The following is a 19,071-nucleotide window of genomic DNA, read 5'->3' on the forward strand; positions in this document are numbered from 1 at the left end:
ATGGACTCTAATGCTTGCTTAGGGGACTAAATTATGACAGAAGATTGAAACCTTTATTTATTCTCGAAAAGAGCATTGAGGTTCACCGTCATTTGCAATGCTTCCGAGATTACACACACAATTGACAATTAGGATGCAGAAATAAAACACAAAAACAAATCTACAAGACAAAACACAGAACACAGAAACAGTGAAATAAAGCACAGAAACAGTGAAATAAAGCAACGGAAAGTGAATAAGTTAAAAACAGGTAAGGATATAAATACAGTGGGCACCCCTCACTTCACACAAGTGTGATATTGTAATCTGCTGAGCAATAGACTTAGTGGCTTGCCTGTTGAACCCAAATCCTTGGAACCATTATTCTGCAGACACACTGCAGTTAATACAGCATCCTTAGGCAAACCCAGAGCCATAGAGTAAGACAGAGTTGCGCAAACTCCGTTCACTTCATGGGGCCAGTCCAATGGCGGCTCTTCTACATAGACTTCTATTGGTTTGTCCCTATTTGAAGGCTTCAAATAGAGACAACCGGAAGTTTACGGAATGCATTGGAGTCGCTCGCGCGAGTACATTAACCACGTGACCGGGCTGTTTTCTGCCCGGTCATTCATCTATTAGATGGCACTGCATGGGCAAACCCAGAGCCAAATGCCGTTGTTTGTTGACTTTCACGTGAATGAGCAGCACTCTCAGAGCACCGCTCACTGTGATCTATTATGTGACGAATAGCACATGCATTGTGGTTTAGTGGTTTAGAATAGCACATGCATTGTGGTTTAGTGGTTTAGAATAGCACATGCATGGTGGTTTAGTGGTTTAGAATAGCACATGCATTGTGGTTTAGTGGTTTAGATCATCAAAAGAGAGGCGACAGGGAACAAGACAGGAAGACACGGAGAGATGACAAGATGACTGATGGACTTAAAAGGCCCCTCCTCAGGGCCTCAGGAGGCTAAGAACCTTTCAGCACATTCACACGAAACATTTGCAAAGGAGGGAAGAAACAAAATTAATAGAGATGAAAGCATCTTTAGGATGTTTCACTGCAGTGCTTTACAGGTCACTACAAAGACACTGTTCATTATCTGATGATGTCATAAACCCTATATACTGTACATATATATATATATTTATTACTATAATGTTTAGCGCGCAATTTTGCAACCAATTTTTTCACCCAGTGTCAATTATCTAATTGACACTTCCTCTGCCAACCTTTGGGGCCAGACCTCATGCTTCCTTCTATGCATGAGGAGTCCAAGCTGCTTCTTTTCACCTGACAGGGGGGAGTTTCCCCGGCCGGACGTAGCGCATGGAAGGAACACGTTTTTCCGACCAGTTCCTTTCCCCTCCATCAGGCGTCCCGGCTGGCCAGGGGGAGGCATGTACTCTACATTGTTGACCGCAGCTGGCTCAGCTCCTTGTGTGGCGGTGTAAGCCACACAAGTTACATACATGGCCACTTTGGCCAGGGACCACCTGCGATACCACCGGTTGAAAAGCTATGCTCTATACGGGAACCTAGTAGTGCCACGGGTCAGACAAAGTCAGAGAGAGAAGAAAGAGGCAGGCAGGGCATTGCGTCAGGCACCCGGAACTGGTGGGGAGAAAACTGACACTGTGGGAGCCAATCCAAATTGCATTTAAATAATTTAGTATTTTAAATGCAATTTGGAGCCAATCCAAATTGCATTTAAATAATTTAATATTTTACTCATTATAGTTGGTTGAAATGGGTTGATTTAGACTAGTTACATTTTTGAGTGGTGCTATAGCCACTGGACTATGAACAGCTATGTACAGTGTGTGTGTGTGTGTGTGTGTGTGTGTGTGTGTGTGTGCGTGAACAACAGGACAGGACACACACACACACACACACACACACACGATGGTCCCCAGCTAAATGACATCACAAATTCACAATCAGTTTCACCACTTGAACCCCTATATACAACGTATGTTTGAAAATAAGCTTGTAGATCTAAAAAAAAAGTCACACTGCGCTCTTTAATCATACATCATATTCCGTGCTCAGCCAATCAAATAATTTCAATCAAATCACAGACACACAAAGCTGGGCATAGGACGGACTAGCGCACCTCAAAGAATGGAGAAAGTATTCTCTAGAAAAACATTTTTGAAGCATCTTGCATGGGGGACCCCGTCACAAAATATTTCCAGTTGGGGGTCCGCAGACAAAGGCATAAAATGTTGGAGGTCCTTGACATGAAAATATTTGCCACTGGGTTAAACGACATTAGGAACCTATAAGCCCAAACAATCAAAGTGCACACTTTAGAAACAAGCCCCAAAGTCGCTTATAGTAAGCGGACTTGGCAACACTGGTGCCTAGGGAGCAGCTCCAGTTCGAGGCCACAGTGCTGCATGTCTGTTAGCTGTGGGAGGAAACTGGAGCGTGAACAAGCAGGACAATATGCAATGTCCACACAGGTCAGCCCCGGTCGCCCCTCACTGGGATCTGTTAGCCAACAGTATGAAACCACCTGCTTGAGTCCCCCTGTTATTGTTGTTCATAAAGTGTTGATGATAGAATTGATGTGTATAGTATATATTCAACCGTTATATTGTTACTGGCAGGTGGACAGAATATGAAAATTTAAATATGGAGATCAAGGTTTCTGCCAGACAGCGCCACGTGCTGAAGCTGTTGTGATATACCTCTATGTATGTAGCTGTGTGTGTGTGTGTGTGTGTGTGTGTGTGTGTGTGTGTGTGTGCGTGCTTGCGTGTCAAAGCTATTGGAACAATGTCAATATCACCCCCCCGCCTGATCTGATACACCCTGCCAATCCACTGGCAGCCAAGTCTGTCACAAAGACCTGGCTTCATCAAACAGAGATAGAGAGAGAGACAGAGGGAGATAGAGATAGAGATGGAGAGAGAGAGAGAGAGAGAGAGAGAGAGAGAGAGAGAGATAAGGGGCAATAGATAGAGGGAGAGGGATAGAGGGGGAGAGATGGCAGATTACTGTTTCTCCTGGCATTTTCATTAGTTGTGAGATAAGCATCTCACCAGCATATTGGACCTGCTACAGAGCAACGCACGCACGCACACGCGCACACACACACACACACACACAAAGCTGTAAGAAGATCAAAGCGAACACAAAACCAGCAACCACGTTGCTGCTGCCTCTGACATTCATCTGTACAATCTGGTGAAACTGGTCAGAAGCAGAGCTTTGTGTCTGACCTCCTGGTGACCTCCAGTGTCTGGTCAGAACTAGGGTTGTCACCATTACACATTTAAGTTCACAATTTATTCTCACACAAATAATTGCGATTATCAATTTAATTGTGGTTTTGACATTCAGTCAAAAAAAAGGCGATTTATGTTTGTTGCTGCATCGATGCATTGCTGAATGGATCATTTTTGACACCACTAAAGTGCACACCATGGACATGACGCTAGTCTGTTGTAGGGACATCGTCCTTTAAATGAAGGCCCAAACCGTACCAATGATTCGCCATGCAACTACTCACAACCAAATGGTTGCGATTTGCAACTACAATGGCAGTTGCAAGTGTCTTTAAAACTGTTTTGTTTCACGGAGTTGCATTGGTGCGGTTTGGGCCTAACCGCCCAAAACATGTGAGTGCTTCTTCCATCACCGCATTGCCCCTCCCCCCCGGTACCCGCTGCCTCCTCCCGGGCCGGGGGGTGGTCTTTGATGTTGCTTTTTGGATGGGGCAGGAAAAAGAAAGAGTCGCAGGGCGACAACAGTCCTCTCTGGCTCGCACAACAAACACTGTTCACTGAGATCTGACTCTGGCTTAATTAATTAGCGAGTCTGTTTTACAGCCTGCTGGTGTGATCCCCGTCCAAAAGGTTGGAGATTGAACACTTCAAAGTGCTGACAGCAGCGGGAGGAGGGGCATGTGTGCGGGCATGTGTGTGTCCCCACAAATATAGGCTATTAAAATGTGAGTAATAGACATTGTAAGATGGTTGTTACATAAAAAAACTTTTATTTAGACATTTAGAGACTTTTAGGGTTTGGGGGTTAGAGTTTTCTCTTTGTTGAAAATAGCAGATCTCCTCAGCAAAGAGATTTGGAAGAGGGCCAAGTAGCCTATAGAGCCAAAGTATTGAGGGTTTAAGAGGTTAAATGTCTGACTGAAAATACACATCAACACAAACTTGTTTCTATTTGTGCTTCCTTCCGAATTTTGTTTAAACTAGTGGTTCTCAAACTTGCTTGAAGATCAGCTCATTTCAAATAGCCCATAATTGAATTAAATAGTTTACTTTAAATAGAATTAAAGTGGTTGAGGCTACATTAACTATTATTTGTCGCTTTTTTGGGGCTTGTTTTCATAGACCTGACGGCTTGTTTCTCTCACGAAATCTGGCAAAATCTAAATACTGAAGGCTCTCTTTTTTGTCTGTCTGTGTGTGTGTGTGTGTGTGTGTGTGTGTGTGTGTCTGTGTGTGTGTGTGTGTGTGTGTGTGTGTGTGTGTGTGTGTGTGTGTGTGTGTGTGTATGCATGTGTGCAGTGGCTCTGCCCCCAGAGAAGACGGAAAGTTGCTGTGTGGAGGAGAAACTTCAAGTGGGAGACGGCCAGTCTCCCACGAGACCCCAGAAACAACTTCAGTTTGAAGTGAGTGAGTGAGTGAGTGAGTGAGTGCACGTGTCTCTACTCTCTTGCTCCAGTTTTATAACTGGAGGAACAAACAGTAACGGGCGGTCTCACACGCACGCACACATACCTGCGCACGCACACACACCTGCGCACGCACACACACACACACACAGACAACACGCACGCACACATACCTGCGCACGCACACACACCTGCGCACGCACACACACACACACACAGACACACACACACACACACACACACACACACACACACACAAACTGTAATTATGAAAAGTTGCAACTAATGCACCTAATCACTCATACACACATGCTTGTGATACACATACGTATCACACACACGCGCACGCACGCACGCACGCACACACAGTGAGTGATGAAGTGTGTTGTTCCAGGAGCTGGAATGTGCTGTGTCCGTAGAGGAGGACAACAGACAGGAATGGACCTTCACCCTGTACGACTTTGACAACAACGGCAAAGTCACCAGAGAGGTACACAGTACAACCCTCACCTACTGTCACCATACTGTATGGACACAGAGTACACAGTACAACCCTCACCTACTCTCACCATACTGTATGGACACAGAGTACACAGTACAACACTCACCTACTCTCACCATACTGTATACTATGGACACAGAGTACACAGTACAACCCTCACCTACTCTCACCATACTGTATGGACACAGAGTACACAGTACAACCCTCACCTACTCTCACCATACTGTATACTATGGACACAGAGTACACAGTACAATCCTCAGTGTCAGAGCTGAAGATCGGGAACTTTCATTTCAAATTGAATAGAACGTCGTTTAACCAATTCGTATGGTAGTGTTTGGGACAATGTAACTACAGCAGTTGGAGGCAGAGTCCTGCAACGGGTCGGATACCCGTGGTACCCCGTGGGTACCAGAGTTTGACGGGTGGGAACGGGCGGGACAATATACCTTCATAAGTTAACGGGTACGGGCGGAACGCAAAGCGGGTGGGTGACTTTTTAAAATCAGTGGACCCGCACTGCGCAATGTTATAAACAGCAGCTGAGCTGGGGGTTTTCCTCAACAGCAGAGACAAGTTAAATCCGTCACATGCCCAGCAAGGAATAGTCAGTGATGTCACATCACTGCCGATTCCTTCACAATGGCGTTCTGTTTCTGCTGCTGTGCTTCCCTGTTCTACTTCCTTGTTGCATAGCAGTGACATCACGGCCGAATCGTGACGCTTGCTTCCTTATCGTAGCATTTCACGTGTGGAGTTTCTTTTTTATCACCAGGCTGCAGCCTGTAGCCTATATTTTCGTTCGTGCTGATGAAACACCAGGGGATTATAACGCCAACATTCAACACAAGATGTAAAGCTAACCCAGGTAATGTTGGCCTAATGTGCCACTCTGTCTAAGTGTAAATAAAGTTAAACCGATTAGCCTGATGAGTGATGACCGTTTTTTAAACAGCCTTGGATCAAGACGGTCGACTCATCAGGCTAATCTTTTTTTTATCATCCTCTCCTTGTTGATATATTATGCCAATATGCCATTTAGGTCGAAATCATGATATAACTTTATGTTGTGATAATAAGCAGCTTAGCCAGTCAACTACATGTCTTCCGTTCCGTGTGCAACACACTGCCGTCGCCCACCACCACATGCGGTGTTGGATGAAATAAAGTCAATGATAGCTATCGTATAGCCTGTGATACGAACAGGTAACGGGGCAGATCTGGTTTAGAGTTTTATATAAATGGCGGGTAACGGGCGGGTTGCGGAACTGATGATTGACGGACGGGTGCGGGTATCGAAAATTGGACCCGTGCAGGACTCTGGTTGGAGGTGGTCTGCAGTGGTGGAAAATAACGAAGTACAATTACTTCGTTACTGTACTTAAGTACAAGTTTGGAGAATTTGTACTTTTATTGACTACTTTTCTTTTGCTGTATTTTTACTTTTACTTCGTTACATTTACAAGGAAAAAATCTTACTTTTAATGCGCTATATTTAAAATCGGACACCTCGTTACTCGCTACAAATTAAATAATAAAATCTTATATTTGTCTTACTGGAGGAATGCACAGTTGAGAATTGAACAGGGCTGCTCCACTCTCAGATAATAGGGGGGCGGAGTTGTGTTCTGCTGCCTGGCCTGCTTTGAAGACGGCAAGATGCACACACTGTGTTTTGTCACACGCATTCAACATGGATGACCGAGACACAGTCTTAGCAGAAGGATTTTTTATTTTTGTCCTTGCCTTATGCCTTACGCCCATGCCTTAATATTTAGCGGAAAACCAACCAATAAGTCCCTATCCGACACAAATTAACTAATCTTTCTCAGCCGTCACTGGAGCGCGCATCTAGCTACTGCATGATCATGCACGCTGACAGACAGCAGACACTGTCCCAACTCCTAACACAAACACTGAGGGAACTTGTTGTTGTACACACATAATGTGCCACGAAAAATAGCTTCCAATAGCTTAGTTGGTTATTATCGCTTCGAGGAGGTACGTGTCCATAATATCGCCACGAACGGCCAACAAAATACATCTCTCTTCCACAGTGAATGAAGCGCAGTGATGCCTAATTTATTCTTCGCCGTACAAAGTGTTCCGCGCTGAAAATAGCTGATATACAAGCTCACAACTTGTCGCGTCCGGACACGTTGTGAGCTTGTAGATCAGCCAACCCCAGCATGCGGAGATGCAGGCTCTGAGAACGTTCAGAAACTTTTGCCTTCACAATAAATCATGCAAAAGCCCATATAGAGAAGGAAAAATAATTCGGTGGCATTTCACATTGCAAAAGAGCAATTTTTGTAAAATGTAAAAAATATATAAAAATTAAAGCAAAAAAAGAACGAAAAATAACTATAATAGTTCATTTTTCAAACGATGAACTTTAGTTCAAAATTTGGAATGATGAACTATGAACGGAACTAGTTCATTTTAAAAATCAACAACTGTGAACTGAACTATAGTTCCTAAAAAAAAAGAACTTTCCCAACACGATGTATGCTGTTGGGGGTTCTGTATTTTCAGTATTTGTATGCTATTTAATTTTTTGGAATAAAGCCACTTTTGACAGGATGACAATTTTGGAAATTCATTTCTTTGTATTCATTTTGAAAATAATTTTGTATTTTGTACTTTGTACTTGTACTTTGTAATTTTTACTTTTATACTTAAGTACATTTTACGCCGGGTAAATTTTTGTACTTAAGTACATTTTATTTGAGGTACTTTTATACTTTTACTTAAGTAACTTTCTTAATGGGCACTTTGTACTTTTACTTAAGTAATTTTCAAGTAGAGAATCAGTACTTCTACTTAAGTAAAATATTTTTGTACTTTTTCCACCACTGGTGGTCTGCCATTATGGTACCTACTGTATGGTGAGAAATTTAGACCGAGAAAGCATTTAATAGCCAGATTGATACGGTCATGAGTTACCACAGTGGGGGCAGCCATGTTTGTTGTCTGACACTGTTGAGTGACGGGGCTGATGGCCAATCTGACACCGTCGTGGGGAGAGACTCCAGACCTGAAACATATTTTCTTAATGGGCGTGGCTAGCGATTCAGGGCTGGAGCCAGGCTACTGCCTTAGTGGAATACTCTGAATCTCTTAGAAAGACAAGGTTTCCAACAGGGATGTTCTGCCCCAAGCAACAACAAAAAAACATCAATGTACAAACTCCTAAAAACAGAGAACGTGGCTGGGTCTTGTACGGACAATGGACCTCCTCTATGGAGAGCTCGCTTCGGGGGAAGAAGCCGGCCACAGCTGAGATAGAAAGACGTTTTGCAAGCGAGACCTAAAAAGCCACCGACATTGACATAGACTTGTCTCACCGTGTGCCTCACACGGTACCGTTTGGGAACCATACTGGTGGTTCCCAAACAGTGTGCCTATACAGTAGGATTCTACCAATCCGTTTTAATGGCTCTGTGAGAGACTTGAATCCAGTGTGAGGTCTGTTCTAAGTTTCTCTTTTCTTCTCAGAAGAACCTAGTGGCTTAATTTGTTTCTTTCTTCTCTGGTAGAGATCTGAGAGCTCAATCAGAGGGGCTAGTGTTTTTTTTTTTTTTTTTTTTTTTAATGGCGCAGAAAGCCCTGCCACCCTTAGTCAGTGTGTTTGGCCTTTGGCACTTTCTCTATGAAGCATATAATCACCCTAACCACTAATCACAAATCCTCTCCTCCTCTCCCCTCTGCTGACCTCTAGGACATCACCAGCCTCCTCCACACCATCTACGAGGTGGTGGACGCCTCGGTCAACCACTCTCCCACTAGCAGCAAGACGCTGCGGGTCAAACTGTCGGTGGCTCCAGACTCCAGCCAGCGGTGGAGAAGCTGCACGCAGGCCACAGCAGGTACACCAGGAAGGGGTCAAAGGTGTCGTTGGACATATATATATATATATATATATATATATATATATTAGGGCATTAACCAAACGTGATCTTTGATAGTCGACACGATTACCATAAAAATCGGTTAATAGTCGATTATTCAGCGGTAAAATATCATAATTTTTTTCATACAATCAAGCATTAAAACACTGTGTTCTGAAACGACCAGGTAGTGAAGGGTTAACACAGCCGAGCACAGCAGCGAAATGCATGCAGGCCGGCTGTGTAGCTGCCGTTCTGATTGGCCGAAATTCACAACAGCTGTTGTCAAAGTTACAAGTCTACACTGCCTCACTGATGGACATCTTGTGAGCTTGTAGATCTGCTATTTTCGTTGTGCAAGACCTTTCTACGGAGCAGCATAGCATTAGTTGTTGTTAGTTGATGTTACGTTACTTGGAATGGAGAGACTGGAGTTACAGCCACGGAGGAGAGGACAGCGCTGGTTGAAAAATGGGATGTTATTCATTCAATTCATACAAGCCTGAATGTTCACAACCAGTTACAACCACAGTTCCTTTGGTCTTTATAATGGTTATGATTATAGCTATGGTCCATATATAGCTTTAGAAGGAGTTTATTACATGCTAGGCTTGCTATCTAGCAGGCTACAGTGATCACTTCACTCCGTCGTGACCATTATAACTATGATCACGACATTGTTTTTAATAATGCCGCACGCCTGCACCTTTGTTAAGCATAAAGAAAGATGAATAAGAAAAAGAAACATGACATCACGTCCATCACGGGCAGCAAGAGCTACTGTAGTGTGACTCTCACCAAACTGTGGATAATATTGGGCAGAGTGAGGAGGGACTCCTATACTTTACTGTACCGGACGACACGTCTCCAATCTAACAGGTTGAACAAACTACAGTTATTAAATATTATCTGCTGGTTAGTTTGTTGGATGTGAGCTGATCGCCAAGTTTCTCCGGCCAGAGAGAGTATATGTGACACCAAGGTATATTTCAACAGAATAGTAGTATATTATCTTCAGTAAGCCATGAAACCGTGGTTTATTGGTCAAGGACACACGGCTGCAGAGAAGTGAGGTGTTGTAGGCCAGGGTACTCAATGAGCGCTGCAGGTTCTGCATGACATGTTGCCTGTGTGAAGGCTGGAGACTGAGTGAGGAGTGTGGGATGAGTTGCTGGTTATATATGGCACACCTAAACTGTGATTGGCTAGTGAGTTGAGTGGTGTGATGGCAAACAGGTGTCTCATTATGGATGCAGGGAATGGGGGAATGTCCACCAGAGGCTGCCATTCAGACAGCATGCAGATAATTCACAACAACAGTAATAAACTCAGTATTTACACACTGTAGTTGTCCCCATTGAGCATATGAGGCATGCTTTTCCCAAAGAAAACCTGTCTTGAATGTTGCCAGTGCAGCCTACCGCACCTACACGAGTGGCGGTGACAGCAAATCCCACATACAGTAGTTTTGTATATGATATGAAAACAATCAGGAATGGATTAGTACTTAAGTTGGAGAACTACCAACAAAACACCAGAGTTCACAGCTGCATGTCTGCTGTTGAAAAGCAAAAAAAAGTCGACTACCCGAATCAGTGTTGTTTTTGTCGACTAAGACTAAGACTAAAGACTAAGTCGACTAACGTTTTTGACACTTTGTCGACTAAGACTAGACTAACAAAAAAGAATTCCAGAAGACTAAATGGGACTAAAGACTAAATGTGCGTTTTCAAAAGACTAAGACTAAGACTAAATCATAAGACTAAGACTAATGAACATTGTATTTTCAATTTTGAGTGCCCCCCCAGTGTCTTCCCCAAGTGCCCCCCCCCCCAGTGCCTCCCTTGACAGTGTACCCCCCAAGTGCCCCTCCAGTGTCCCCCACTGGCCCCCAGTGCCTCCCCAGACAGTGCCCCCCAATGTCCCCCCAGTGCCTCCCCAGACAGTGGGGCCCCCAGTCCCCCCCCCCCCCATGCCTCCCCAGACAGTGCCCCCCCAAGTCCCCCCCAGTGCCTCCCCAGACAGTGCCCCCCAGTGCCTCCCCAGACAGTGCCCCCCAGTGCCTCCCCAGACTGTGCCACCCCAGTGCCTCCCCAGACAGTGCCCCCCCAGTGCCTCCCCAGACAGTGCCCCCCCAGCATCCCCCCAGTGCCTCCCCAGACAGTGCCCCCCAGTATCCCCCAGTGCCTCCCCAGACAGTGCCCCCCAAAGTGCCCCCCCTTAGTAAAAGACTAAGACTAAAAAATCAAGACTAAGACTAAAAGACTAAGACTAAACCACTAAGACTAAGACTAAAAGACTAAGACTAGACTAAGACTAAATTATTTTGATATTTCGTCGACTAAGACTAGACTAAACAAAAAAGAATTTCAGAAGACTAAATGGGACTAAAGACTAAATGTGTCTTATTCAAAAGACTAAGACTAAGACTAAATCTAAATATTCTGAAAAAAACAACACTGACCCGAATGTTATGTTATATATGTGTGTGTGTGTGTGTGTGTGTGTGTGTGTGTGTGTGTGTGTGTGTGTGTGTGTGTGTGTGTGTGTGTGTGTGTACACTTTGATGCTTTAGTGTGATGATGTAGTGTCAGTGTGATCCACGCTTGGCAGTAATTTATGGAAAAACACAAAAGGTTTGAATATGGAGATACGTACAGCAACAATACTGTAGTAGTAGTGGTGTAGTAGGAGTCAGTCAGTAGGTGCTCAGAGGATGCCCCCCCCCCCACCCTGTGTCACATGCTGTAAGCTGTCACCACACCCCGCAGACGTGCGTTTGTTCCCGTCTCCATGTCTCTCTCTCTCTCTGTCTCTCCTGCACCACGGGGTTCATTTTTTAATGATAGTGAGGAGTAATGGAGAAGAAAAGAGGGGACCCCCTGCCTGCTGCCAGCCAGCCGCTTCAAAAAACTCTGGAACTAGGCCCTAAGAGATGCACAGCATCCTTTTGATAAATGTCTGCCACCTTCTAGGCTGTCACCTACTCCCTCTCCCTCTCTCCCTCCCCTTCCAAGCACTCCCCAAAGCTCAAACTGTCAGGAAAAATAATATCTTTGACTTTACTTTTCAGATTTTGCTACTTAAACTAGGGAAATATATACAGTATATGTATAGTCCCCTCTCTGTTACATCACAGGCATGCACGTCTCTTTTTTTCTGACTATTTATATCCGTGAAAGCGTTTCAGACAAGAGCCGGCTTTGAAAATATTGCCTGATGCTAATTTCATACCGCATTATATTGGGTGCCATTAATAAACTCTTTATGAAGAAGATATACCCCATGCCTTACAGTACTGTGTGTGAGACCTGGAGTTGGAAATAGAATAAATGACGCATTGTTATTTATCCACTCATTTAACTGATCTTCAAAGTAAAAGCCAGTGAACAAAGGTTTCTTTCTTCTGCAGGCTTGTGAGACTGCTGTAGAGAGAGAGAGTGTGTGCGTGTGCGTGTGTGTGTGTGTGTGTGTGTGTGTGCGCGTGCGTGCGTGTGTGCGCGTGCGTGCGTGCGGCTGCTCTTTGATAATGGATTTCTCTCTCTCTCTGCAGACTTATCCCACTCCAGACAAAAGGCTGACAAGAGCGTGGAAGACCCCAAAAGTGCTGACAAGAAGTCACGCGCTCTCCTCCGGTACGATCTATAACAGTGATTCTCAACTTATATTGATAATATAAGTATATAACATTTTTTTAACAATAAGAATATGTATCGATACTAGAGGGTACTAGAGCCCGGCCGATGCCAGATTGCAGTTATTTCATTTTTCAGTCTTATTCAAAAGTGTTCAAAGATAACAGATAGCGTTGCGAGCTTGGAAGGTGCTTTTATCCAAAGCCACGTCTCATATCAGTCACATGAAGGCATACAGCCTCTCCCAAGGCTGTGCCTGTCCAGCTACACGGGACCTAGTCATGGAGAGAGGGAAGCTTAGAGGTTTACACACGTCCTCTTGTCACAGCCCACTAAATAAATATTTCACCACTCATTCCTGAGCTAAGGGCACCAGTAACTCATGCCTTGCTCAACGGTCCTGCAGTAAAATGCCGTTGCATGAGTGCCGAGCAAGTGGCAATATATACTCGCAGTTTTTTCACACGCTCACATATACAGTAAAACGGGGGCCGGGGCGACTCTTCAGAAGCTCACTTCTCTTGCAGTTAAGTTCACCACTGCTTAGGCCATAAGGGCAGCCCTGCTTAACAGCTAAACCTCAGGGAGAACTGGAGCCCAACCACTGCCATGTCTGCTTATTATAAACAATTTTTTGCCTTTTTTTCTCTCTCTCTCTCTGTAAAGTCACTTGGAGAAATATTAGTAGTTTTGGGTTAGGGTTAAAGGGTTGGTTCGGATTTTTGGACATGAAGCTGTATGCAATTAAAAATAAACCAATCTACAAAACTAGCGTAATTCGTATTGTTGACCTACCGGTATATCTACCATATAGACCAACTTTCGTTCAACTTTGACCGCTCTGTCACATGGCACTATTTTCTTTGTGTTCAGTATCACTGCGCCGCATAGAACACCATAGTGCTGGTGCGCTGCGGCAGCTGCGGCAGGATACACTACCAAAGCTAGGTGCTATGCAGCTGCCCCGGGTCGGCTAGCTACGAGGTTTCATTGCATTCAAAACATTTACTTTTGACTCGTTCCGGTTACTTTATACGTTTTGTTTTGTGTCATAGAGGAAAATAATAGTTGTTTCAATTCCTTCAAAGTAGATCAAAAAATTTGCGTGACTTCAACATGTCAGAATCAGACACTTCAAAGTTCAAACCCAGAGTCAGACAACGACAGTGATAAAGCTTTCACTGCACAGCCGAGCACCTAGCCGAGCCACCAGCCAAGCACCTTTTATTTTTCTCAAGTTGGTATGGACGTTCAAACCCACTGCAGCAAGCCAAAGTTGGACATCCCGGAAAGTTGCAACTTCGTACCATTTTGATCTATAATACAACACAGTGTTGTCAACACTTATAAAGTAACCGGAACGAGTCAAAAGTAAATGTTTTGAATGAAATGAAACCTCGTTGCTAGCCGACCCGGGGCAGCTGCATAGCACCTAGCTTTGGTAGTGTATCCTGCCGCGGCGCGCCAGCACTATGGTGTTCTATGCGGCGCAGTGATACTGAACACAAAGAAAATAGTACCATGTGACAGAGCGGTCAAAGTTGAACGAAAGTTGGTCTATATGGTAGATATAGGTCAACAATACGAATTACCGGTACACTAGTTTTGTAGACCCTGGAAACTAATTGATATCCCCCCAAACAGGAGCAGCACTCCTCGGCCAGTCATTTAATACCTTTACAACCGCGATATTTATGGTAAGCATTTCATACAGCTTCATGTCCAAAAATCCAAACCAACCCTTTAAGTTCTTTGGGGCTGGTTTCTTAAGTGTACTGGCTTGTTCTGGGCTTGCTTCATTTGGTGGACCATGGCATTTTTCCATGTCAAGGACGCCCAAATGAATATGTACAGTATTTGGCCACAGAGCCCCATCTGAAAATGTTTTGTGCCAGGGACCCCCATACAAGATTGGTGTATTTGGTGTATGTCTCTTGCCCTCCACTCTAGCCTGACAATTAGATTACTTGAATGTACTCTTGATCAGAGTCATGTATACAGTGTGTGATTTATTTTGGTGTCAGTGTTGGCACAGGAAATACAGTGTACTTTAAAGTCAATAATCCCGTAAGAAGGTATGGACTGTGAAAGGTGAAAATAAAATCATTCATTCATTCATGCATACATACAATATTCCACATATTAAAAAAAAGAAAAAAGTATTAAATATAATATATTGGTAAAAGTCTAGTTTTCATCGACCCGATTGCTCGTTTCTCTGGCAGAATCTGGCAACACAGCCTCGCTTTCCCCAAACACTCTAAGAACTTAAACCTCAGGGAGAAACTGAGCTCCAGCCACTGTCTAATGAGAGGTGCTTGTTTTGTGCCCGCCAGGCGCCACCACAGCGACCACCACACCCAGCCGGGCTGCCAGCAGCAGCAGCAGCGCCCCTGCGTGGACGAGAACCTGGAGCGCAGGAACCACTACTTGGACCTGGCAGGCATCGAGAACTATACATCTCGCTTCGGAGCCGGTGAGTGGAGAGTGCTGGGAGAAGTACCGCCCCATTTGAATTTTTTCACAAAAAAAGACGGTCATGTCAAGGTCCCCCAAAAATGATTATATATTTGGCCGCGGACCCCGATCTCAAAATGTGTTCCCCTGAAGCAAAGAGTTAGAAAAATTTTGCTTAAAAAAGTTAGTATATTCAAAGATGTGCACAAAAACAAAACAATCTCATCGAATGGTCGTCCGTGGCTCAAATGCCAAATAAATAATGGACCCTGATGAAAAGGGTTGAAAACCACTGCTCTACAACAGAACATTACAACATAAAACTTTCTGAGAGATGAGGGGAGAGGTCCACGGTGCCTTTGAAGCCTCCTCCAGACTGTCCCATTACGCCAGCCAGCAGCACCTGCCCTGGAGCTATTAGGTGTAGCGGCGGCCTACTGCAAGCCCTGGCCAGTCCAAACATCTTGGGCCCGGGCCCTACTGCAAGCCCTGGCCAGTCCAAACATCTGGGGCCCGGGCCCTACTGCAAGCCCTGGCCAGTCCAAACATCTGGGGCCCGGGACCTACTGCAAGCCCTGGCCAGTACAAACATCTGGGGCCCGGGCGAAGTGTCTGAAGGGCCCGGCTCCCATCAGCTTTAAGGGCCAAGTGAATTATTACGTTTAATAAGCTTAAACCCTTGATCCGACTTATCAGCGATGACACAGTGATTATTATAATGTGGCCCCTGTTAGTGCAGTGCTAACAGTGGTGTGCGTGCGTGTGTGTGTGTGTGTGTGTGTGTGTGTGTGTGTGTGTGTGTGTGTGTGTGTGTGTGTGTGTGATCTGACTTATCAGCGATGTGATCCGACTTATCAGCGATGACACAGTGGTTATTATAATGTGGCCCCTGTTAGTGCAGTGCTAACAGCGGTGTGTGTGTGTGTGTGTGTGTGTGTGTGTGTGTGTGTGTGTGTGTGTGTGTGTGTGTGTGTGTGCGTGCGTGCGTGCGTGTGTCACGTTTTGTCATGCTTATCCTTTGGAAGAAATGTGTCCTGAATGATGTGGCTTTCCACTGGACTCGCATTAAAGAGTGGCCGCTGTCGCCATGTATACATAATGGGTTATTTTTGAATGAGTTACTTATTCTGCTTCAGGCAAGCGCTCTTGGACGGCTGCCTTTTTCTCATACTGAGAATTCTGACTTGGCACTTCAGGGTTTATTTTGAGTGTACTTATGTGCATTTGTCGTAATTATACAGGATTAGCGTGTACTTATGCTGTAATGCAAAAGTTCACACACACAAGAATAAGGCCTTTATAAAGTGAAATGTTAACACTTTAATGCTTTACTGTGTGCAACTGTGCATTGACTTTTTGTCTTTCTCCCCTGTCTCCACCGCAGCTACCACCACAGAGCCGGCCAAAGCCGAGCCTCCATCCCGCTCGGCCAACCAGACCAGGTCTCGGTCTCAAGAGCCAGAAAACGGCCCGTCTTCTTACTCCCACCACCGCCGCTCACAGATCGCCATGGAAGCCGCCGCCGTCCCAGACAGCCTCTGCCACGCCCGGCCCCGCGGTCACGGTCAGGACTCGGGGGGGAAGCACGCCTTCCGCTCGCCCAAGACCCACGGCCGCACGCCGACCGGCGCTCAGGCCAGCGGAGGCCGGGTGATGCGGAGCCGAGGAGGAGGCGGAGGAGGAGGAGGTGCGCCTCCGCCTCCTGTGCTGCCCAGCCAGACCCCTCCCCACCACCACCAGTCGGCCGCCCCCTACCGCAAGCACAAGCAGCGCTCGTCCAAGGAGGCCGGGGGCTACCGGGTGCTGGGCTCCCTGTCGGCCCCGGGGCCGGGGGCTGGGCCTGTGGTGATGGAGAAGGAGCAGGTGAGGGACCTGCCCGGCGTGCTGCTCTACAAGGGGGGCAGCGGCGGGGGGCTGTCGCAGGTGGTGCAGCGGCACGAGCACCACCACCACCACGAACACCACCACCACTACCACCACTTCTACCAGTCCTGAAGCAACCACGCCACACCCAACCGCCTGCCTCCACCACCTAGTAGCCCCAAACCCCCAATCCCGTCACTCATACTAGCCTCCACCCCGATCCAGCAGGCTCTCCACAGTATACAGTACAGTACAACCAGGATTGTAGTAAAGGACGTTGTTTTGTTTGTTTGTTTGTTTTCTTTTTGGACAAAGCAGCTACTGGCCACTGTAGGGGGCATGCACGGGGAGGCCGGGGAGGAGGACCATGGGAGGTGAAGTCCAGTGCAGAGCAGGTGGGGAGCAGGGAGGAGGAGCCCTGCCTCAGTGCTACATACAGAGCAGCCTAATGGAGGAGGGGAAGGAGAAGACAGCTGGACTCCAGCAGTTTCTCTGGCCCTGGCTCCCCTGGATCCCACAAGAAACCCACAGACTTTTAAAAGGCTGGCTCTAAACCAGCACCACGATCCTTCCAGACCACTAAGCCAAAAGGTTTGTAATGAAGGGGAAAAGAGGGACTCAAAAAGGCAGAAAGACTGTGATGTATAGAGGAAAATTTTATATGAAGGAATAGGTGAAGGGAGAGCAAAAAAAAGGCACAGTGTGTGTGTGTGTGTGTGTGTGTGTGTGTGTGTGTGTGTGTGTGTGTGTGTGTGTGTGTGTGCGTGCGTGCGAGACAGCACAAGTGCTTGTGTGGTATGTATAAAAGGAAACTTGTATATTGAGTGTGTGTGCGCGCAGGGTGCCTTTCCGTGTGCATGTGTGAGCGCGTGCACGTGTGTAAGGGGTGTTGCGACAACTGTGTCAACATTGTAAACCACTTGAAGAGGGCTCATGGGTGTAGTTAGTATTTAAAAACAAGACAAGTCAGGCAAGTATTAAAAGACTCAAATGAAGAATCTGACTCGTAGCACACAGGCAATAATACCAGGAAAAGTACAAAAAACAATAAAGAAATGAAAATGGAGTTTATTTTCTAGTGAGAATAGAAACCCCCAATCAGCTGCTACCTCTAGTTTTAATCTAAATATCGGTATTATGATTACTTTCTATCAGCATTCACGACACAAATAAGAAAATAATAATGCCACAAATGTACAGTGACAAGATCTGTTCCTTTTATGACCCTACATTGTTTGTACATACGGTATATATTGTTGTTATCAACTTTATATAAGCTTTATTGATAATGTGATATGTTTGTATTCACAATCTGCAACGTTTTGTTTGTTTGTTAAACTCCATGCCTACATTTTGTAAGACCACTAGGAGTCTATTTTTTAATGTATTTTTGTTTTCTTTCTTTTTTTTTTAAACACAAACATCATTCTCAGTCTCCTTTTTAATATATAAATATCTATAATGCTATAAAGCAGTGGTTCACGAAAATGTGCCAGGGGGAAAAAAAGGCAAACAAAATGAATGGGTCTCAAGTGTTTCAACCTCATTTAGCTGGGACCCCCCTGGTATTCCTTCAAGGACCCCTGGGGTTCCCCTCTACTGGGACCCCCCTGGTGTTCCTTCAAGGACCCCTGGGGTTCCCCTCTACTGGGACCCCCCTGGTATTCCTGCAAGGACCCCTGGGGTTCCCCTCTACTGGGACCCCCCTGGTATTCCTGCAAGGACCCCTGAGGTTCCCCTCTACTGGGACCCCCCTGGTGTTCCTTCAAGGACCCCTGGGGTTCCCCTAGCTGGGACCCCCTGGTGTTCCTTCAAGGACCCCTGGGGTTCCCCTCTACTGGGACCCCCCTGGTGTTCCTTCAAGGACCCCTGGGGTTCCCCTAGCTGGGACCCCCTGGTGTTCCTTCAAGGACCCCTGGGGTTCCCCTAGCTGGGACCCCCCTGGTGTTCCTTCAAGGACCCCTGGGGTTCCCCTAGCTGGGACCCCCTGGTGTTCCTTCAAGGACCCCTGGGGTTCCCCTAGCTGGGACCCCCCTGGTGTTCCTTTAAGGACCCCTGGGGTTCCCCTAGCTGGGACGCCCCTGGTATTCCTGCAA

General features: G+C 45.9%; 1 protein-coding gene across 1 annotated transcript in view; it reads left to right on the forward strand.

The window, feature by feature from the left end:
* nkd1 (NKD inhibitor of WNT signaling pathway 1) overlaps positions 1-18,803 on the forward strand; it is a 56,764-nt gene extending 37,961 nt beyond the window's left edge. The window contains exons 5-10 of the mRNA XM_080757379.1: positions 4,522-4,625; positions 5,023-5,118; positions 8,852-8,999; positions 12,574-12,655; positions 14,992-15,131; positions 16,497-18,803. Of these exons, the coding sequence (XP_080613505.1) occupies positions 4,522-4,625; positions 5,023-5,118; positions 8,852-8,999; positions 12,574-12,655; positions 14,992-15,131; positions 16,497-17,107 (1,181 nt within the window). The 3' untranslated portion in view covers positions 17,108-18,803. The remainder of the gene's footprint in view (positions 1-4,521; positions 4,626-5,022; positions 5,119-8,851; positions 9,000-12,573; positions 12,656-14,991; positions 15,132-16,496) is intronic.
* Positions 18,804-19,071: the final 268 nt, after the last annotated feature.

Source organism: Protomyctophum bolini, assembly GCF_963924005.1.
Source record: "Protomyctophum bolini genome assembly, chromosome: 1".
Lineage (NCBI taxonomy): Eukaryota > Metazoa > Chordata > Actinopteri > Myctophiformes > Myctophidae > Protomyctophum > Protomyctophum bolini.